The 15348-nt window shown below is 37.4% G+C and overlaps 1 protein-coding gene across 1 annotated transcript in view; it reads left to right on the top strand.

Annotated features, from left to right (window-relative positions):
• Positions 1 to 7213, top strand: part of Zbtb10 (zinc finger and BTB domain containing 10) — a 37086-nt gene extending 29873 nt beyond the window's left edge. The window contains exons 4-6 of the mRNA XM_005066785.4: positions 1734 to 1910; positions 2088 to 2260; positions 2499 to 7213. Coding sequence (XP_005066842.1) covers positions 1734 to 1910; positions 2088 to 2260; positions 2499 to 2804 — 656 coding nt within the window. The 3' untranslated portion in view covers positions 2805 to 7213. The remainder of the gene's footprint in view (positions 1 to 1733; positions 1911 to 2087; positions 2261 to 2498) is intronic.
• Positions 7214 to 15348: the final 8135 nt, after the last annotated feature.

Below are 15348 nucleotides of genomic sequence, written 5' to 3'. Positions count from 1 at the left end.
TAAAAACCCTGCTTCAAAAAAACCAGAAAATAAGTAAGTAAACCAATAGTCAATCAATCAATAAATTCCAAATTCAAGACACTCCATATAATGGCAATGCAGTACATTTAAAAAAAATCCCACAGAGATCTTTTTTTTAACTTTGTATATTCTTTTACCAAAGAAAATAAATTCACTCTTAATCTTTTAAGGGGACAATTTTTGTGGTAAATGGAAATTTAGATTATCAGAAGTGCTTGGGACCAGATGTGTTTAAAATGTTGGAGTGTTGCTGGGCTGTGGTGATACATGCCTTTAATCACAGCTCTTGGGAGGCAGAGGCAGGTGGATCTATATGAGTTCAAAGCCAGCCTAGTCTATAGAACGAGTGCCAGGACAGACTCCAAAGCCACACAAAGAAGCCCCATCAAAGTTGGAGTCTTTCAGAATTTGAAATATTTATTGATAGAAGCAGTATTAGAAGTTGACATCTCTAATCTAAAAACTTGAAAATGCTGTAAAATCTGTAAGGTTTTTGAACACAACATGATATTCTAAAAATATTCTAGATTTGTGAGCATTGGAGGTTGTGGGGTTTTAGATGGGAGATTTTTTTTTGTGTAGGGGGATTAAAGGCTACTGTACAATCATTGCCCGGCTAGAGTAGAGATTTCTGCCTGTGTTACTACATGAGTGAGTGCTGCACGTGTCTATATTGAAAAGGGATGTTTCAAAGAAGTCAGTTACAAGTGCTTTGGAGGGAGCCTATTTACCATACATGGAGAAACCTCCCAGAGGGCTTATGTTGGACTGAGCAGTCTAAAGGGACAGTGGAAGGAAGGACTACATCAGTTTAGTCTGATCTGTTATTCAAAGGGTAGATTTCCACTCTGAGTTAGGTGGGTAGCCCTTGATTCTTGCAGCCTGACCAGCTCTGAATGAATTTGGGGGTTGTCCTAGTCTGACTTTATATCATCAGTTCCCAGTCTTGAAAAAGAAACTGTAGCAGCTATGGTGCTGCCTTTGAGAAGCAGCATGAGGGTACTGAGTTAGTTGAAGGTCATTCTAAACTACAAAGCAAGTTCAAGGCCAGCCTGAATTGCATAAAACCGTGTCTCAAACTGGGGAAAATGGAATTGCTGTGACCGAGTGAGAACTGGGTAGCAAGTTTAGCAAGTTGGCAGCCACTGAAAAAGAACCCATGTCAGAATTGGGTGTTGCTTGGACAGAATGGCAAAAACAGATGATCCTATATACTTACATGTAGAAAATTCTCTAAACCAATGTGTGTGTGTGTGTGTGTGTGCAGAAAGAGGAAATTCCTGGCTATGTATTTGCCTGTTTATTTATTTTTTAACTATAGACTAGGCTTTTGTTGTTAAGCTCACACTTTTGGAGGTTCAAGAATTTTATTTATATTGTTGCAGTGTGGGAATTGAATACAAGACCTGGTGTTTTTATTTAGGTTTTGGAGTGAAGACAAGTGGGGAGGGAACAGGGTACTTTTTTGAGACAGGATCTTCTATGTAGCCACATCTGACTCCAGATTCATAGTGTATGTATCCAAGGTTGGCCCTGACCACCTCTGCCCTGTCTGAACCTCTCAAGTGCTAGGAGCACCGGCATGAGCAAATACATGGAACTTTATTTAGATGTTAAGTAGTTTATCATTGTTCTGATAAGTATTTTATTTTCCCAGGCTGTAATTAAGAGATAACAAACTTTTCCCCTAACATCAATTTTCATTGTACTAGGATCATCACATGATTTCAAGTTTGGGTTGATGTCTGGCACTTCAAGTGATTTCAAGTTTGGGTTACTACCAAGTACTTCAAATGACTTCAAATATGGATTGCTACCAGGCGCTTCAAATGATTTCAAGTTCGGATTATTGCCAGAATCTTGGCCCAAACAAGAAACATGGGAAAATGGCAAGTATTATCTATAAATATAAATATAAAATTCTAAAATGTTAATAATTAAAAGCTTCCATATTCTGAGTTTAAAAAAATAAGTAGTAGATGTGTTAACAATTGACATAGAAGTATTGATAGAATGTTTCTACATAATAATATATTTATACTAAACAGTACTTTTTTCACTTTTAGGTGACTCATCTCTAATCATGAACAAGTTAAAATGCCCTCATTGTAGCTATGTAGCCAAATACAGACGAACACTAAAAAGGCACTTGCTTATTCATACTGGAGTAAGATCGTTTAGCTGTGACATTTGTGGAAAGCTGTTTACTAGAAGAGAACATGTAAAAAGACATTCCCTGGTAAGTGACCTGCCTTAAACCCTCATAGAGATGAGTGTTGTTATGCCGGTGACGTTTCATTTGTTTGCAAATTTAAAGAAGGATGGTTTAAGTTGCTTTTAACGGGATTATTTTTGAGCTGATACTTTACTTCATCCAGAAAATATTAATTAACTATCCATACATTAGTAAATGTATGACTTAATTTGAATGGCTCAAATGTGTTGTTTATCTGTGCTATTCTTCACCTTTCAATTAGGTGCATAAAAAGGATAAAAAATACAAATGCATGGTGTGTAAGAAGATCTTCATGTTAGCAGCCAGTGTTGGAATAAGACATGGATCTCGACGCTACGGCGTGTGTATGGACTGTGCAGATAAATCACAGCCAGCAGGGCAAGAAGGTGTAGATCAGGGACAGGATGCAGAGTTCCCTCGGGATGAAGAATATGAGGAGAATGAAGGAGGAGAGCCTGAGGATGAGCTGGCTGAGAATGGAGAAGATCAGAATGAGCCGTCTCGATGGGATGAATCAGGAGATGTTTGTATGTCTCTGGATGATTAACTGACCTACTATATTCCTCAAGAATGCTGCATTTGGACATACTATGAATCGACAATTTGGATTGTTGAACTTGAAGGCTTGCAAAATATGGTACATGCTGGATGGTAGTTTTGTTGCTGTGAAAACTGTAGGGTTAAAGCCTTATAGCAAAAATTTTTATATTTGCACAGGACTGTACAGCAAACAGCCATGTGGTTGGATACATGGAGTCCCCGCATATTCAGTTATCAAAGTAAAATATTTTTATTTATAGGATATACAGTTAACTATTTGGGTTCTATAAAATATAGTACTTGTCCTTTATAGAGCCTACATTCATGTGCTACTTTAACATGAATGAAATCCATTCATGGAAGTACAGTGACAGTTGACCCAATCACTCTGTCAATCAAACCACTCAGGCTAGTTTGTACTAGTAGAGTTTTGTTTCTATTTTTATTTTATTAATTTTATTTTTTTTAATACAGATTTTCAGTGAGGGGCTTTTTCAACCCCATTGGTTCTATTTTTTTTTTCATTTTATTTGCTTCATAACTTAAACCAAGTGTCTTCTGTCTTAGATATTATTCTTAATTTGTGCTGATAGGCGTGTTTATAAGAACTGGAGAGGTAATTTATTGGAATGAACTAAGTGACTCCCCTGTCCTCCCTTCCTTTTTTGACATGAATTTTACTACTTCACAAATGAAGAATGATGTTGAGAAGTTGCCATGGTGAAGCTGACATATACCACTAAAATGATTATGACTTAGAAGTGACTTTCTCCTGCTGCTCTAATCTGATAAATGGTTACTATATGATGTTTTCTGACATGGTTTTTGGTTTTGGGTATCTGTTACTTTGGCACTATTGTTTGCCTTTTATTTTTGCCAGTGTACTATACCTCAGCCTTATGAAATACAGAAGTCTAATTGAAGAAAAGTCATAGAAAATACGTAAAGTGATTTGTTTTATAATTTATCCTCCATGTCCAGTTTGGTTAGCTTGTTATGCAATATAAGTGAAATATCAGGTTTTTCTCCTGTGCCCTTTTTTATCATTAAAATTAACACAAAATGTGCATTCTCTTTTGTTTCATACTTACCGGGATATTGGGTGTTTTTAAATTGTGACTGATAATTTATTTTTCCATTCCTTAAAGTCACCACATCTTGATGAGATCTTTATAGTCACCGTGATTCAACAATCTGCAAGAATATTACAAATAAAGTGTTCAGAGCCTTTATTCTTCCATTATCTAAATTCTTCAGGAGTCAAAGAGTGATTCATTCAGTTGAAATTGTTAGATTTATTTTGCCTGGTGACAGGTGAATTAGCTGATAGTGGAACTCTGAGCAGCTTTTTTTTACCTGCTAACACGACATGTATCAGGAGCATATTGTATATTATATAATATTGAGAGACAGCATATTTTCAACTTTCTTTTAAATACAAATTGAGTATATTTTCCTATTTTATATCAGGTAACTAAATTACACCAGTTGTGTGGGAGAAACCACAGAGCTGCTTTGACAGATACAATCTTTTTGGTGCTCCATCTGGTCAAAGTTGAGAAGTTGATTTTCTTTTTAAAGAGACAAACCTGATCATTGCCTCTGATTTCAGTAGAATAATGGTTTGATATTGGACAGTGACTTTCTTTGTGGATAGATCAGAGAGGAAATGTTAGTGTTTCGTTGTGAGATACACCCATTGCCCTCTAAGCTGTATGGCAGTCTCTGCATACCTGGGAGCCTGGCAGAAGAGTAGTTGGAGTTTGATTTTTGTTTGAATTGAAGAGTACACCTTATTCTCAGTGTTTGAAACAAATGAGTAAAATGTAACTCTAGTAAAGTCCAAAGTAGACATAGTTGGGCAGAAATATTATGAATGAAAAAGTATTTTAAAGGTAAATGTTCTGCTTTGTGAATATGTAAGTATAGTATAAAGATTTCTTTCATCCCATTTATCCCCTTCCTTTAAAATAAACATAGTTTACAATGGGTAGATCTGTCTATATATAAATATATATTAAAGAGCAAATATATATATATTTAAAAATCACCTAAATCTGCTTTATTAGACAGTAGTTCACTTATTGCATAGAAACTGGACTTGGCTTTACATTCTTAATGTACTTTATTTTACTCGAGAAATGACCTTATCTTGAAACAGAATTTCTTTTATGACTTAAATCATTTATGTATATCTGGTAAATTATGACCAAATTTTTGTTAGATTGCATACAGTAAATTGAAATACACATTTGGTACACTACGGGATTGTTGTGCTTTTGTTTTGGTTTTAGTTGGAAATAGGTTTGATGTAGATGACTTATTACTGTTAATTTAAAATATTCTATAATTGTCCGTTGCCTTTTATGTCGTGTTGTGACAGATTTGGCTATATTTTTAGTCGTCTGAAATATACTTTAAAAGTTTGTTTTTAGGTAATCCAAAGGAAAAAATGTTTATACTCTTGAATATATATTTGCCTCAGCCTATATAAAAGTCTCTTTGAAGTAAACACTTTACCAGAAACAGAATTGACAGATTTTTCTACTTGCTGACTGCCTAAGTTATTTTGTTTCATGGTCTTGAAGGGATTGCCTTTTTCCCTTCTAGATCTTTTTTAAAAATAGTTTTAGTACTAAGGTATACTACTGGACGTTTCTATTTTTTTAAGTATATTCGTTTTCTGACAATACAACTTCAGGAAGTTGATAAATTGCTTAAGAACTTTTGATTGGTCTCAGAAAGGTAATGGATTGGATACTCATAATTTTGTCTGGAGTCTGGCAGAGTTATGTTGTACATTTGGTGAAGTTTTTCTTGTAATTTATATTTTAAATAAAATATTTTTAGAGTTTTTAATTTTAATGAAGGGGAAGAACATACACTTTCATATTCCACAGTGATAATACCATGTCATAAATTCAGATCACACGTTATTTCTCCCAGACATACTTCCATATGGTCCCTCATTTGTCATGGTTCTTAACTCTCATTTTTTTCTTATTTACTAGACAAGTTGCTAAATTTTAGCACCCTAGTGATCAGGAGATTGGAGGTGTGCAGGAAACTGGACAGTGACCAGTAGTTTTGAATTTGGGGACAAAAAAACTACCTGGCTTAAGTTGAACCATCCTAATGAAGAGTGAGTTAATTCATTGCAGTTCAACAAATCTTCGATCACACCAAATATACAGTACATACTAGTAGTTTAATAAATAGTAGATATGAGCCAAGAGGAAAAAGTAAAAGCTAGTAGGAAGGGAGTTAAAGGACTAGGACTTGAAAAGGCGATGACTAAGTTATATATATATATAATGTGGGAAAGTAACGACAGGCTCTGAGAACATAACAGTTTGTGTGTAGTTTGAGCATTCTCTGAACATATGAGGTTTAGAGTCATTCCCCTGATTCATGACTCAAGCTCCCACACTTTCTTGGTATGCCTACACCTTTGTGTTGTCTGCCTTATTTTTTCTAGTCTCTAGGTGCTATTCTATTTTACAGATGAGGCTCAGAGAAATTCAGGCACTTGCCTAACTACCACAGCTTACCAGATCTGGGTGTGACCAGGTCTCATTCTGAAGCCCGGTTCTTTTAGGAGGCTCTATTGGTGCCTCGTAAAACAACTTTTTTTTGTAAATTTATATTTTCCCTGTAAAATGGCTACATTAGGAATTTTGTATTCTTTCTGCACCCAGTAAGCATCCTTACCACACTTTTTTCTGATAGACTTGTTTTTTTGTCACTGACTTAAAACACACCTCATTGTAGGCGATGTTAATAGTGGGTTGTGACATTTTCACTTTTTAAAAGTATGGTTTTTTTTTAATCTGAAGAACTAGTGTAAGCCTCAGTTTTTGTGCCGTTCAGTCACCCGGATCCTTAAGCTTAACTATGGTACCTAATCTCCACAGTTAGAACTAACAGATGTTTTCTTGGTCAATTTAGGATTTAAAATAGGGTTATTTATTTTGTTCCTTCCTGCTGTATCCCAGCCTTCAAGTGAAGTTGAACAAGGTAGTTTAAAACATGTTAGGGATAAGCACACTTTCAAAGATGTTTTCTAGCCCTAAATTTTAGGATATTTGGGTACTAAATTTGGAATACACAAGCTATTAACAAAATTTGGGGTTTGGAAAATTGGGGTTTAGGAAAGGGATGATTGAGGCCATTATGATGTGGGAGAATCAGCATCTTAAACACTGTAAACAGAATACTTTCTTCTGCCTGCTGTTTGTAAAAGCTCTCTGGGAAGATCTTTTACAAAGACCAATTTTTTTTAAATGTAATTTACCTACCTAATATAAGTGTCCTGAGACATGTATGTAAACCTCCAAAACCTGTTTGTCTGTGTATTTAGAAAATACACAAGAATCTTTATCAAACTTAAAATATAAACTTGTGAGCACTAAACTACTTCTGGCTTTGTGAATTTTATTAATATTTAATTCTTATTTATTTGCAGGTGTACTAGTTTATACTCATTGGGCAATGGGAACACCTTTGTAAACTTGGTACATTCAAATACCTTCATACTTGGACTTTACAAGTTTGAAATGTGGAATCTGATGAAGTCTTTCTGTTTGTCTTTTTTAGTATGGAAGTGCATAAATAAGACTACTCCAATCCTCTTGCAAGGTTTCTTTCATTAATAGAATGATTTGTATTTGTTATACTTAACCTTTTAGAATTTTTGTAGGATTCAAAAAACATGTAAAAGTTCCCTGTGATTCACATTTGTGTATTCTCTTGGAAATGGGTTGAAAATCAAAGGTGAAACACTATCCCATATATACTGTATATTAGATAAGTTGATTACAGGTAAATATATAAGATTACAAGTTTCAAGTCTTTGAACTTTATATAGAGAATGCATACAGCAGTTTAAGTTGCTTCCTTCCCTCACTTGGTGGACCTCACTGTAGAGTAGGCTAACAAACTCTCAAGGTCCTTGTGCCCCAGCCTCTGAATGCCAGCCAGTATTACTGCTGTTGTCCACTACACCCAACTTCTGAGTCCGTAGTAGAACACAGGAACTCACAATAGCCAATACTTCCTGTTTACTAGAGAAATGACTTTTTGGGGTTGGTGATGGGCAAGGGAAGTGGGGAGGCGTGTAACATGTCACAGTGAACTTTCAGATACAGAATTAAAATATGTCCTATGTGGTTCCAAGAGGGAATGATTACAAACACTTTACTCAAGATTAAAGAGCAGTTTTGAATTTTCCAAAGATGAAATGAGGCTGCTTGGGGTTGTACATGTTCTAGATGTATAAAAGATGAGTTAACAGTCATCTTGGCTAAAGCACTATTAACCAAACATTTTTGTTTCACAGTGAGTCTTATTACTTTTTACAGAGTTGGGACCATCATAGTTGCCAACAATTTATCTCCTTGCCTAGTACATGAAGTAAAATTGATTTAAAAAATTGTGTTATTTGTGTGCAAATATTTAAAGAAGCTTGTTTTGACACTAACAATTTGGGAGTCCCATTTAGCCTTATGAAAATGCTGTGTCAAGCTTTTCACTATAAATTGTTGTGATGGGCCAGGGTTTGAGAGCTGGCAAAGAAAGTTACAGAATTTATGACTAGTTGATTTTAGAACTGAGCCTAGCTTGGTGGTTCACAACTTTAATTCCAGTGTCCCTGGAGGTAGAAACAGGAAGATCTCTGTGGTTGAAGCCAGCCTGATCTAAATACCAGGTTTCAGGACACCCAAGACAGAGACCCTGTCTCAAAAAAACAAAAGTCTCTAGTTTTAGAGTTTGGTTTTTGACATAATTATCGTTCTAAAGTTAGTAAATTGTAGAGGTGCTAAAATGAACTGGAAGACATCTAAAGCAAAACAAAAAATCAACTCCAAGGTGGATGTGGTAGAACACAACTCTAACCCTAGCACTCAGAGGAGACATGTTAGACTACATGGCAAAACCTGTCTCTGTAGCACTGCCTCCTAACAGCATGGTGTCTTCCTTATTGTATACATTTTTCCTATCAACCAGATATAGTTCAGTTTCTTCACAGTCTGGTCAGTCTTAACTGTGGCAATAAAATGCCTAACCTTTCAAATATAATTAGGTATTTGTTAAGTCTCAGTGAGGGACAGGAGACTGTCTTGGCACACATCACAGCAGCAGATTACTGAGAGAACAATATGAAAGTTTCAAAACCATGGGAAGATTGAATAGAAAGGTACCAAAGAGCGTTTAGGGCCCATGACTCCTAAAACCTCATTTCTTCAGTATTTGTGTCAAACTTGTTCCATTTGGATGTGTTGCCAGTTGTGAAATATGGTGACCACTTGAGCCTTTTCCTAACAAGTATAGGTTGTGGGTGACCATACTTCAAGATGAAAAGGGCAAGCCTAACCTTCGTGATACACTATCTTCTACATTTAGAGCATTTAAAATGGTTAGCCACAGTACTCTAGTTGCTAGTGTTATCTATTGTAAAGAGGAATATTGGATCTTGTCATTCATATTTTGTCATATGAACGACCATGTGTGTAAGTTAAGGTGCATCTTAGTATCCCTGTCTACTCCAGTGTTGTTTCTAATTGGATGTGTGGGCACAATCCCTGTGGTTCATATGAAAGTTAGAGACAACTTAGTGGAGTCAGTTCTTTCTGCTTTTTTTGGTTTTGTTTTCGTTTTTACAACACAGGGTTTCTCTGTATTGTTTTGGGGGCTGTCAGTCCAGCCCAGCCTCGAACTCACAGAGATCCGCCTGCCTCTGCCTCCCGAGTGCTGGGATTAAGGGCGTGCCCCACCACTGCCCAGCTCTGGGTTTGATTTCTAACACCATGTAAAGCCAGGCGTGGCTGTGCATAGATGTAATCCCAGCATTAAAACTGGAAGCAGGAGGCCATAACATCCAAGGGGCAGTGCAGCAGATTCAAAGCTACTCTGATGTGCCTAGCTGAATTCATCACATGTGTCTCTGTAGCTATCATGGAGAAGACACTGGACAGCTCCTGTAAACCAGTAGCCAGCCTCTGCTGAAACTCAAGTGCTTGCCTCTCCATGACTGCCTCATGCATCGTCATTTTAGCTGAAGTCTTCAGTAATTCTTCCTCAAACCCAGTCAAGCAGATATCTGCCTTCTTAGAACCCACACAGTATCCCTTCCTCCCTTTCCAGAAGCAGGTTGTCACGTGTGTAAGAGGATCAGAAAGGAGGAAGAAGGTACAATTTGAGGCATGCTGGGGGCCTTAGTTCATAGCACCTGGGAAACGATCCTGCTCTGTGTAGGAAACCCATGCTTGTCTGTCCTTGTCCAGGCTTCACTTTGAGCCTGAGAATTGAATAGTTAATTTGAAAAACTAGACTGGATGGTGGCGCTCGCCTTTAATCCCAGCACTCAGGAGGCAGAAGCAGGCGGATCTTTATGAGTTCGGGAACAGCCTGGTCTACTGAGTGAGTTCCAGGACTACACAGAGAAACCATGTTAGAGAGGGAGGAAGGGAAGGAGGAGGAGGAGGAGGAAGAAGAAGAAAAACAAAACTAATACGCTCAAGAAAGTTTACAGAAAAACATCTAGAATGATCTCACATAAAACAGCATTTTAGTTTGCTGTACTAGGTTAGCATTTGTAAAAAGCAAGCTTAGTTTCGTGTTAAACATGTACCTTGAAATCAGAATGTATATGTGCCTTAATAATTTAATAAATGGTTTAATGTAGTGTAATTCTAATACAAATTTGATTATTAAATCCTTTCTAGAATATATATTACAAATGAGACGGTTTTTCCTTTAATTGAATTTAAGATCATATTCTAAAAGAAATGAGAAATATTTTCATTTTTCTCATTAAATTCTTTGAAACCGAATCTCAAAGTCTCAAGCCTTTTCTCTTCCCTCCCTCCCTCCCTCCCTCCCTCCCTCCCTCCCTCCCTCCCTCCCTCTCTTTTCTCTTCTCTTCTTTTCAAGACAGGTTGTCTCTATGTAACTATCCCTGGAACTCACTATGTCAACTAAGCTGGCCTCAAACTCACAAAGATCTGCCTGCCTCTGCCTTCCAAGTACACAGGTATTAAAAGTCACCATGCATGCCTGGGTCTCATGCCATTTCTAATCATGTTTCTCTTGCTATTTTTATACTGTGTGTGTTGGGGGCGGTGTGACATGTGCCTGACAGTATGCCTGTAAGTGCCTGCTGCATGTAGCATCTGTGTCCTGCTCTCTCTCTCTCTCTCTCTCTCTCTCTCTCTCTCTCTCTCTCTCTCTCTCTCTCTCTCTCTCTCTCTCTCCCTCTCCCTCCCTCTCCCTCTCCCTCTCCCTCTCCCTCTCCCTCTCCCTCTCCCTCTCCCTCTCCCTCTCCCTCTCCCTCTCCCTAACAGTGTGAGGGTTCATGTACAAAGCCTAATGCCTAGCTTTTTATGTGGGGATTCGAATCAGGTCCTTGTGTTTGCGCAGCATGAATTCACCCAATTGGCATCTCTCTAACCTCCGGTTTGTTTTTGGTTTTAGACAGGATGTCATAGAGCTCAGGCTTGTGTAGGTAGAGTTTTTTTGTCAGGACCTCAATCAGCACTGTTTTGCCAGCTACTTCCCAAATGACGACACTGAGACTTATTCCTAGTTATAAATGCTCAGCTGCTAGCTCAAGCTGGTTACTAGCTAACTCTTACATTATAAGTTAACCCATATTTCTTGTCTACCCTTTGCCACATGTCCATATCTTCTTTCAACACTCCTTTTTCATCTTGCTTCTCTTTGTGGACTCCCAAGAATCAGCCTTTCTTCCCAGCATTCTCTCTGCCCTGAAAATCCTGCCTAGCCATCAGCCAAACAGCTTTTTATTAACAATGAGAGCAACACATTTTCACAGTATAAAGAAGGATTATTCCACAGCATTTCCCCCTTTTTGCCTAAATAAAAAGAAAGGTTTTAACTTTAACATAGTAAAATTTTATACAACAAAAAGTTATCAAGTAAGAATTACAGTCCATTTGTATTTGGCAAATTTAGAGAAAATATTCTATTATCATCTTTGTGACTCTAAAATTTTATACCTAATTTACCTTTTTAATCATAGTTTAGGAAAACTTTTAAGTTATTTAATCTTTAACTCCATCAAAGACCCCAGGATGGTGTAATGTTACCTAATGACAGGAATATCTGGCTACCTGAACAGTCACCCAAAGTTTTTTGGTAACTTTGGCTACAGGCCTACATCTGACAGACATTTTTTGAGAGGCAGAGGATTTTGAAGGACTTTCCTACCTTGTCTTGGCAAAGTTTGGCAGTCACTTTTTTTTTTGTTTGCATCCTGCTAGTCCAGTTTGGACAGTATACTGTCAGTAATTGAGGCAAAGGCAGTTTCTTGCCCAGTGGCTTACTTTTTCCACAAAGAAGGTAAACTCCATAAGGAGTTTCTTTGATTCCTATCATCTTCTCTCAAGTAGATTGGTGCTGCCAGGAACAGATGTGTCTCACTGTCATGAAAAGCCTTAGGTTATTAAACATATTTAATGCCATATTTTAGGCCTTTGAAGTATTTGATGGCTATATATCTGACTGTCTATATCTAAATATATCTGTTTAACCTTGAAAACATAACTATTGTGAATACAAGTTTGAGTATTATAGATGGCTAGCTATTAACCTGTATTTCTTAATTATACATTACATTTTAAATGAACTGCATAAACACAATACCCCAAATGAGAGTAGAAACATACATACAGTATAACAAAATTAACTTTAAATTAATATACCAAAATCCCTGCCAATGTAAAATATGTTTAGATTAATAGTTGATTTTTAGATTAAAGTAGCTTCAATAATCTATCCTTTTTCCCTATCATTCCTATACTACATCCCCCGTTTTTCCTTTAGAAAGAGATCTTTGAATTTAACTCTTGTTTAGTCTTTTTTTGTGTGAGCTATGATCATTAACAGCCTGCAACCAACTTCTTAAACAATGACAAATATTCATAACCCATTGAATAACCAATACCCACCTAGATCCTATCCTGTCTTGATACACTATTTCTAGAAAATATATTTCTTACTGCATTTATTGACATAATTCATTTTGGGAGTATCTAGCATTTAAAAACATTTAGGGGTTATTTATTTTATTTTATGATGGTTTGTCTGAATGTGTGCATTCAGTGCTCACAAAGACCAGCAGAGGGCGTCAGATGCCCTGGAACTGGAGTTACAAGCAGTTGCAAGCCACCCTATGGGTGCTGGAAACCAAACCAGGTCCTTTGAAAGAGCGACCAGTGTTCTTACTTACGAAACCGCCTCTCCAGAACCAGTGTCTGGCATTTTAGATATCCTAACAAGATCATCAGTTTTATTTTTAACCACAAGCACTCACGGGGAGCAAAGCTTACCTGTATACTAAAGAAACATTTAAACTAAAACATTTTTAAGCAATTGAAACTAAAAATTAATCTACCATGTAACTGAGCCTTATCATAGTGATTTAAAAATATGTCACCCTGGGATTAATAATTAGGATGTAGCATATGTTTAAGGCCTTAATATTTCAGGGCTGAAGACTAGCAAAGATTTCTAAGAAGCAATAGTTTCATGAATGTTGTTCTCTCATTCACTGGAAAAGAATATGTGGAAATCTATTGAGGTACACATGAAAAGAAGATTGGAAGCCAAAGTTTCTTACTTAAAAATGTGATCTGGAAGATTTAAAAATTAAACCACAGTTAGATATGAGCTAGCTTTACCCTGTTGAGCAGGTAAATTTGGTGACTAGTTGAAGAATGTTTCTTTCACTGTCCAGACCACTTGGTATATTATGAGAATACTATTGCTAACCATTGTATTTCTTTAGCCCTTATAGAAACATTTTACTTTTCATAGGTAAATATTGGTCTAAATTTATATGTATGTACATTGTCTTATGTTGTGTCTATACAAATAGTTTTTGTAAATAATCTACAAAAATGATTTTATAATGTGGCTTTTGATTGAACAGGATCTCACGCTGTAGCCATGGCTGGCCTGGAACTGTGGGCAGCCCTCCTGTCTCGGTAGTACTGACTTTCCAGCAAGAGATATCAAGTCTGGCAGTTTGTGGGGAGGGGTTGATTTTTGTTTGTTTTGTTGGTCTTGTTTTTGTTTTTAAGACAGAGTCGTATAATCTTAATCTTAGACAGGCCTCAAACTAGCCAAAGATGACCTCGAACTCTTGACTTTCTTGCTTCCACCTCCCAAGATTACAAGCCAGTGGCACCACACCTGAATTTGTAAAGTTTATTGGTTGTTTCAGATCTCCTGTCCCCTCTTCGTTTTAGAGCGTGGCATATAGTCCACACCTTTTCTGCCTTCACTTTAGAATTCCTACTTTAGTTCTCTAACTAACTCTTGGAAATGTTGGTGGTTATTTGTTTACTCATTTGTTTACATAATTACTTTGTCAATCAGGCTATCCTGAAACTCTCAGAGACCCAGTGGTCTCTGCCTCCCACCCAGCCCAATTCTTTTGGTCCATCTAACCAGACTTGAGTGTAAAGGTATAGCAAAGGATCTCCCAGATTCTCAAGTGAACTTTAATTCAAACTTACTGGACACAACTTAGCTGGAAGTTTGCGTTTTATTCTAGTGTTTGCCGTGAATTGCCAGCTCTTCCAGGAACAGCCTCTGTGGCACATTTTCTCAGCCTTGCCCTCCCTCGGCTGTCTTACCCTGCCCCGACCTTCTCGTTTAAGTGAAACTGGCTAACAAACCCAGAGCAAGCCTAAAAAGAGGAGCGTGTTTCTACTCTAAATAGCCTTCCGCAGGGATTTCCATACTGCTGTGGGGTCCAAGTGGGTCTTTGAAGATGCCTCTGGCCTGGCTGGGAGTGGGGCTAGCTGGAGCGGAGCAGGTGGGGCCTGGCCTTCAGCCAAGCGTCTTGGCTACAGCCGGGCTTTTTATCTCTCTTGTTAGGGTTTCAGACTCCAGCGCTTACTGTTTTTGTTTTGTTTTGGGTTTGTTTTTTGTTTTTTTTTTTTTGAGTTTGGGTTTTTATTTTCTTTCTTTCTTTCTTTCTTTAAAGCTAGGCACAATGACTCATGCCTGTAATCCCAGCTCATGGCAGGAAGGTTACCGTGAGTTCGAGGCTATGCTGAGCTCTGTAGCTCAAAAAACAAAAGTAACTAATTTAAGAGCACTGATGTGTCATTTAGTAATAGAAGTAATATCATAGTGGTCTTTTGGTATCCATGCTCCCGCTTCTACTTTTCATGTTTTTGAACATTAATTCTTTTTTGCTTTGTTTTTGTACCTTTGGAACCTGTCCTGGAACTTGCTCTGTAGACCAGACTGGCCTTAAACTCACAGAGATCTGCCTGTCTCTGACTCCCAAGAGCTGGGTTTGAAGGCGTCCACCACCACTGTTCGGCTGAACATAAATTCTTAAAGGACTCAATACGATTAATATTTCTTCTATGCCTGTTTTACAAATGATTAAAGTTAGACTTAAAAATCAGCTCGATAACTTGCATGAGAGGTTTGGGATTTGAGTCTGTAGTTCCAATCAGCATCTAAGAGAAGCCAGGAAAGACAGGTGCACCCCTCATCTGAGGCAGGCCAGG

Source organism: Mesocricetus auratus, unplaced genomic scaffold (genome assembly GCF_017639785.1).
Source record: "Mesocricetus auratus isolate SY011 unplaced genomic scaffold, BCM_Maur_2.0 Super-Scaffold_6730, whole genome shotgun sequence".
Lineage (NCBI taxonomy): Eukaryota > Metazoa > Chordata > Mammalia > Rodentia > Cricetidae > Mesocricetus > Mesocricetus auratus.
This window is presented reverse-complemented; position numbering and strand designations above follow the sequence as displayed.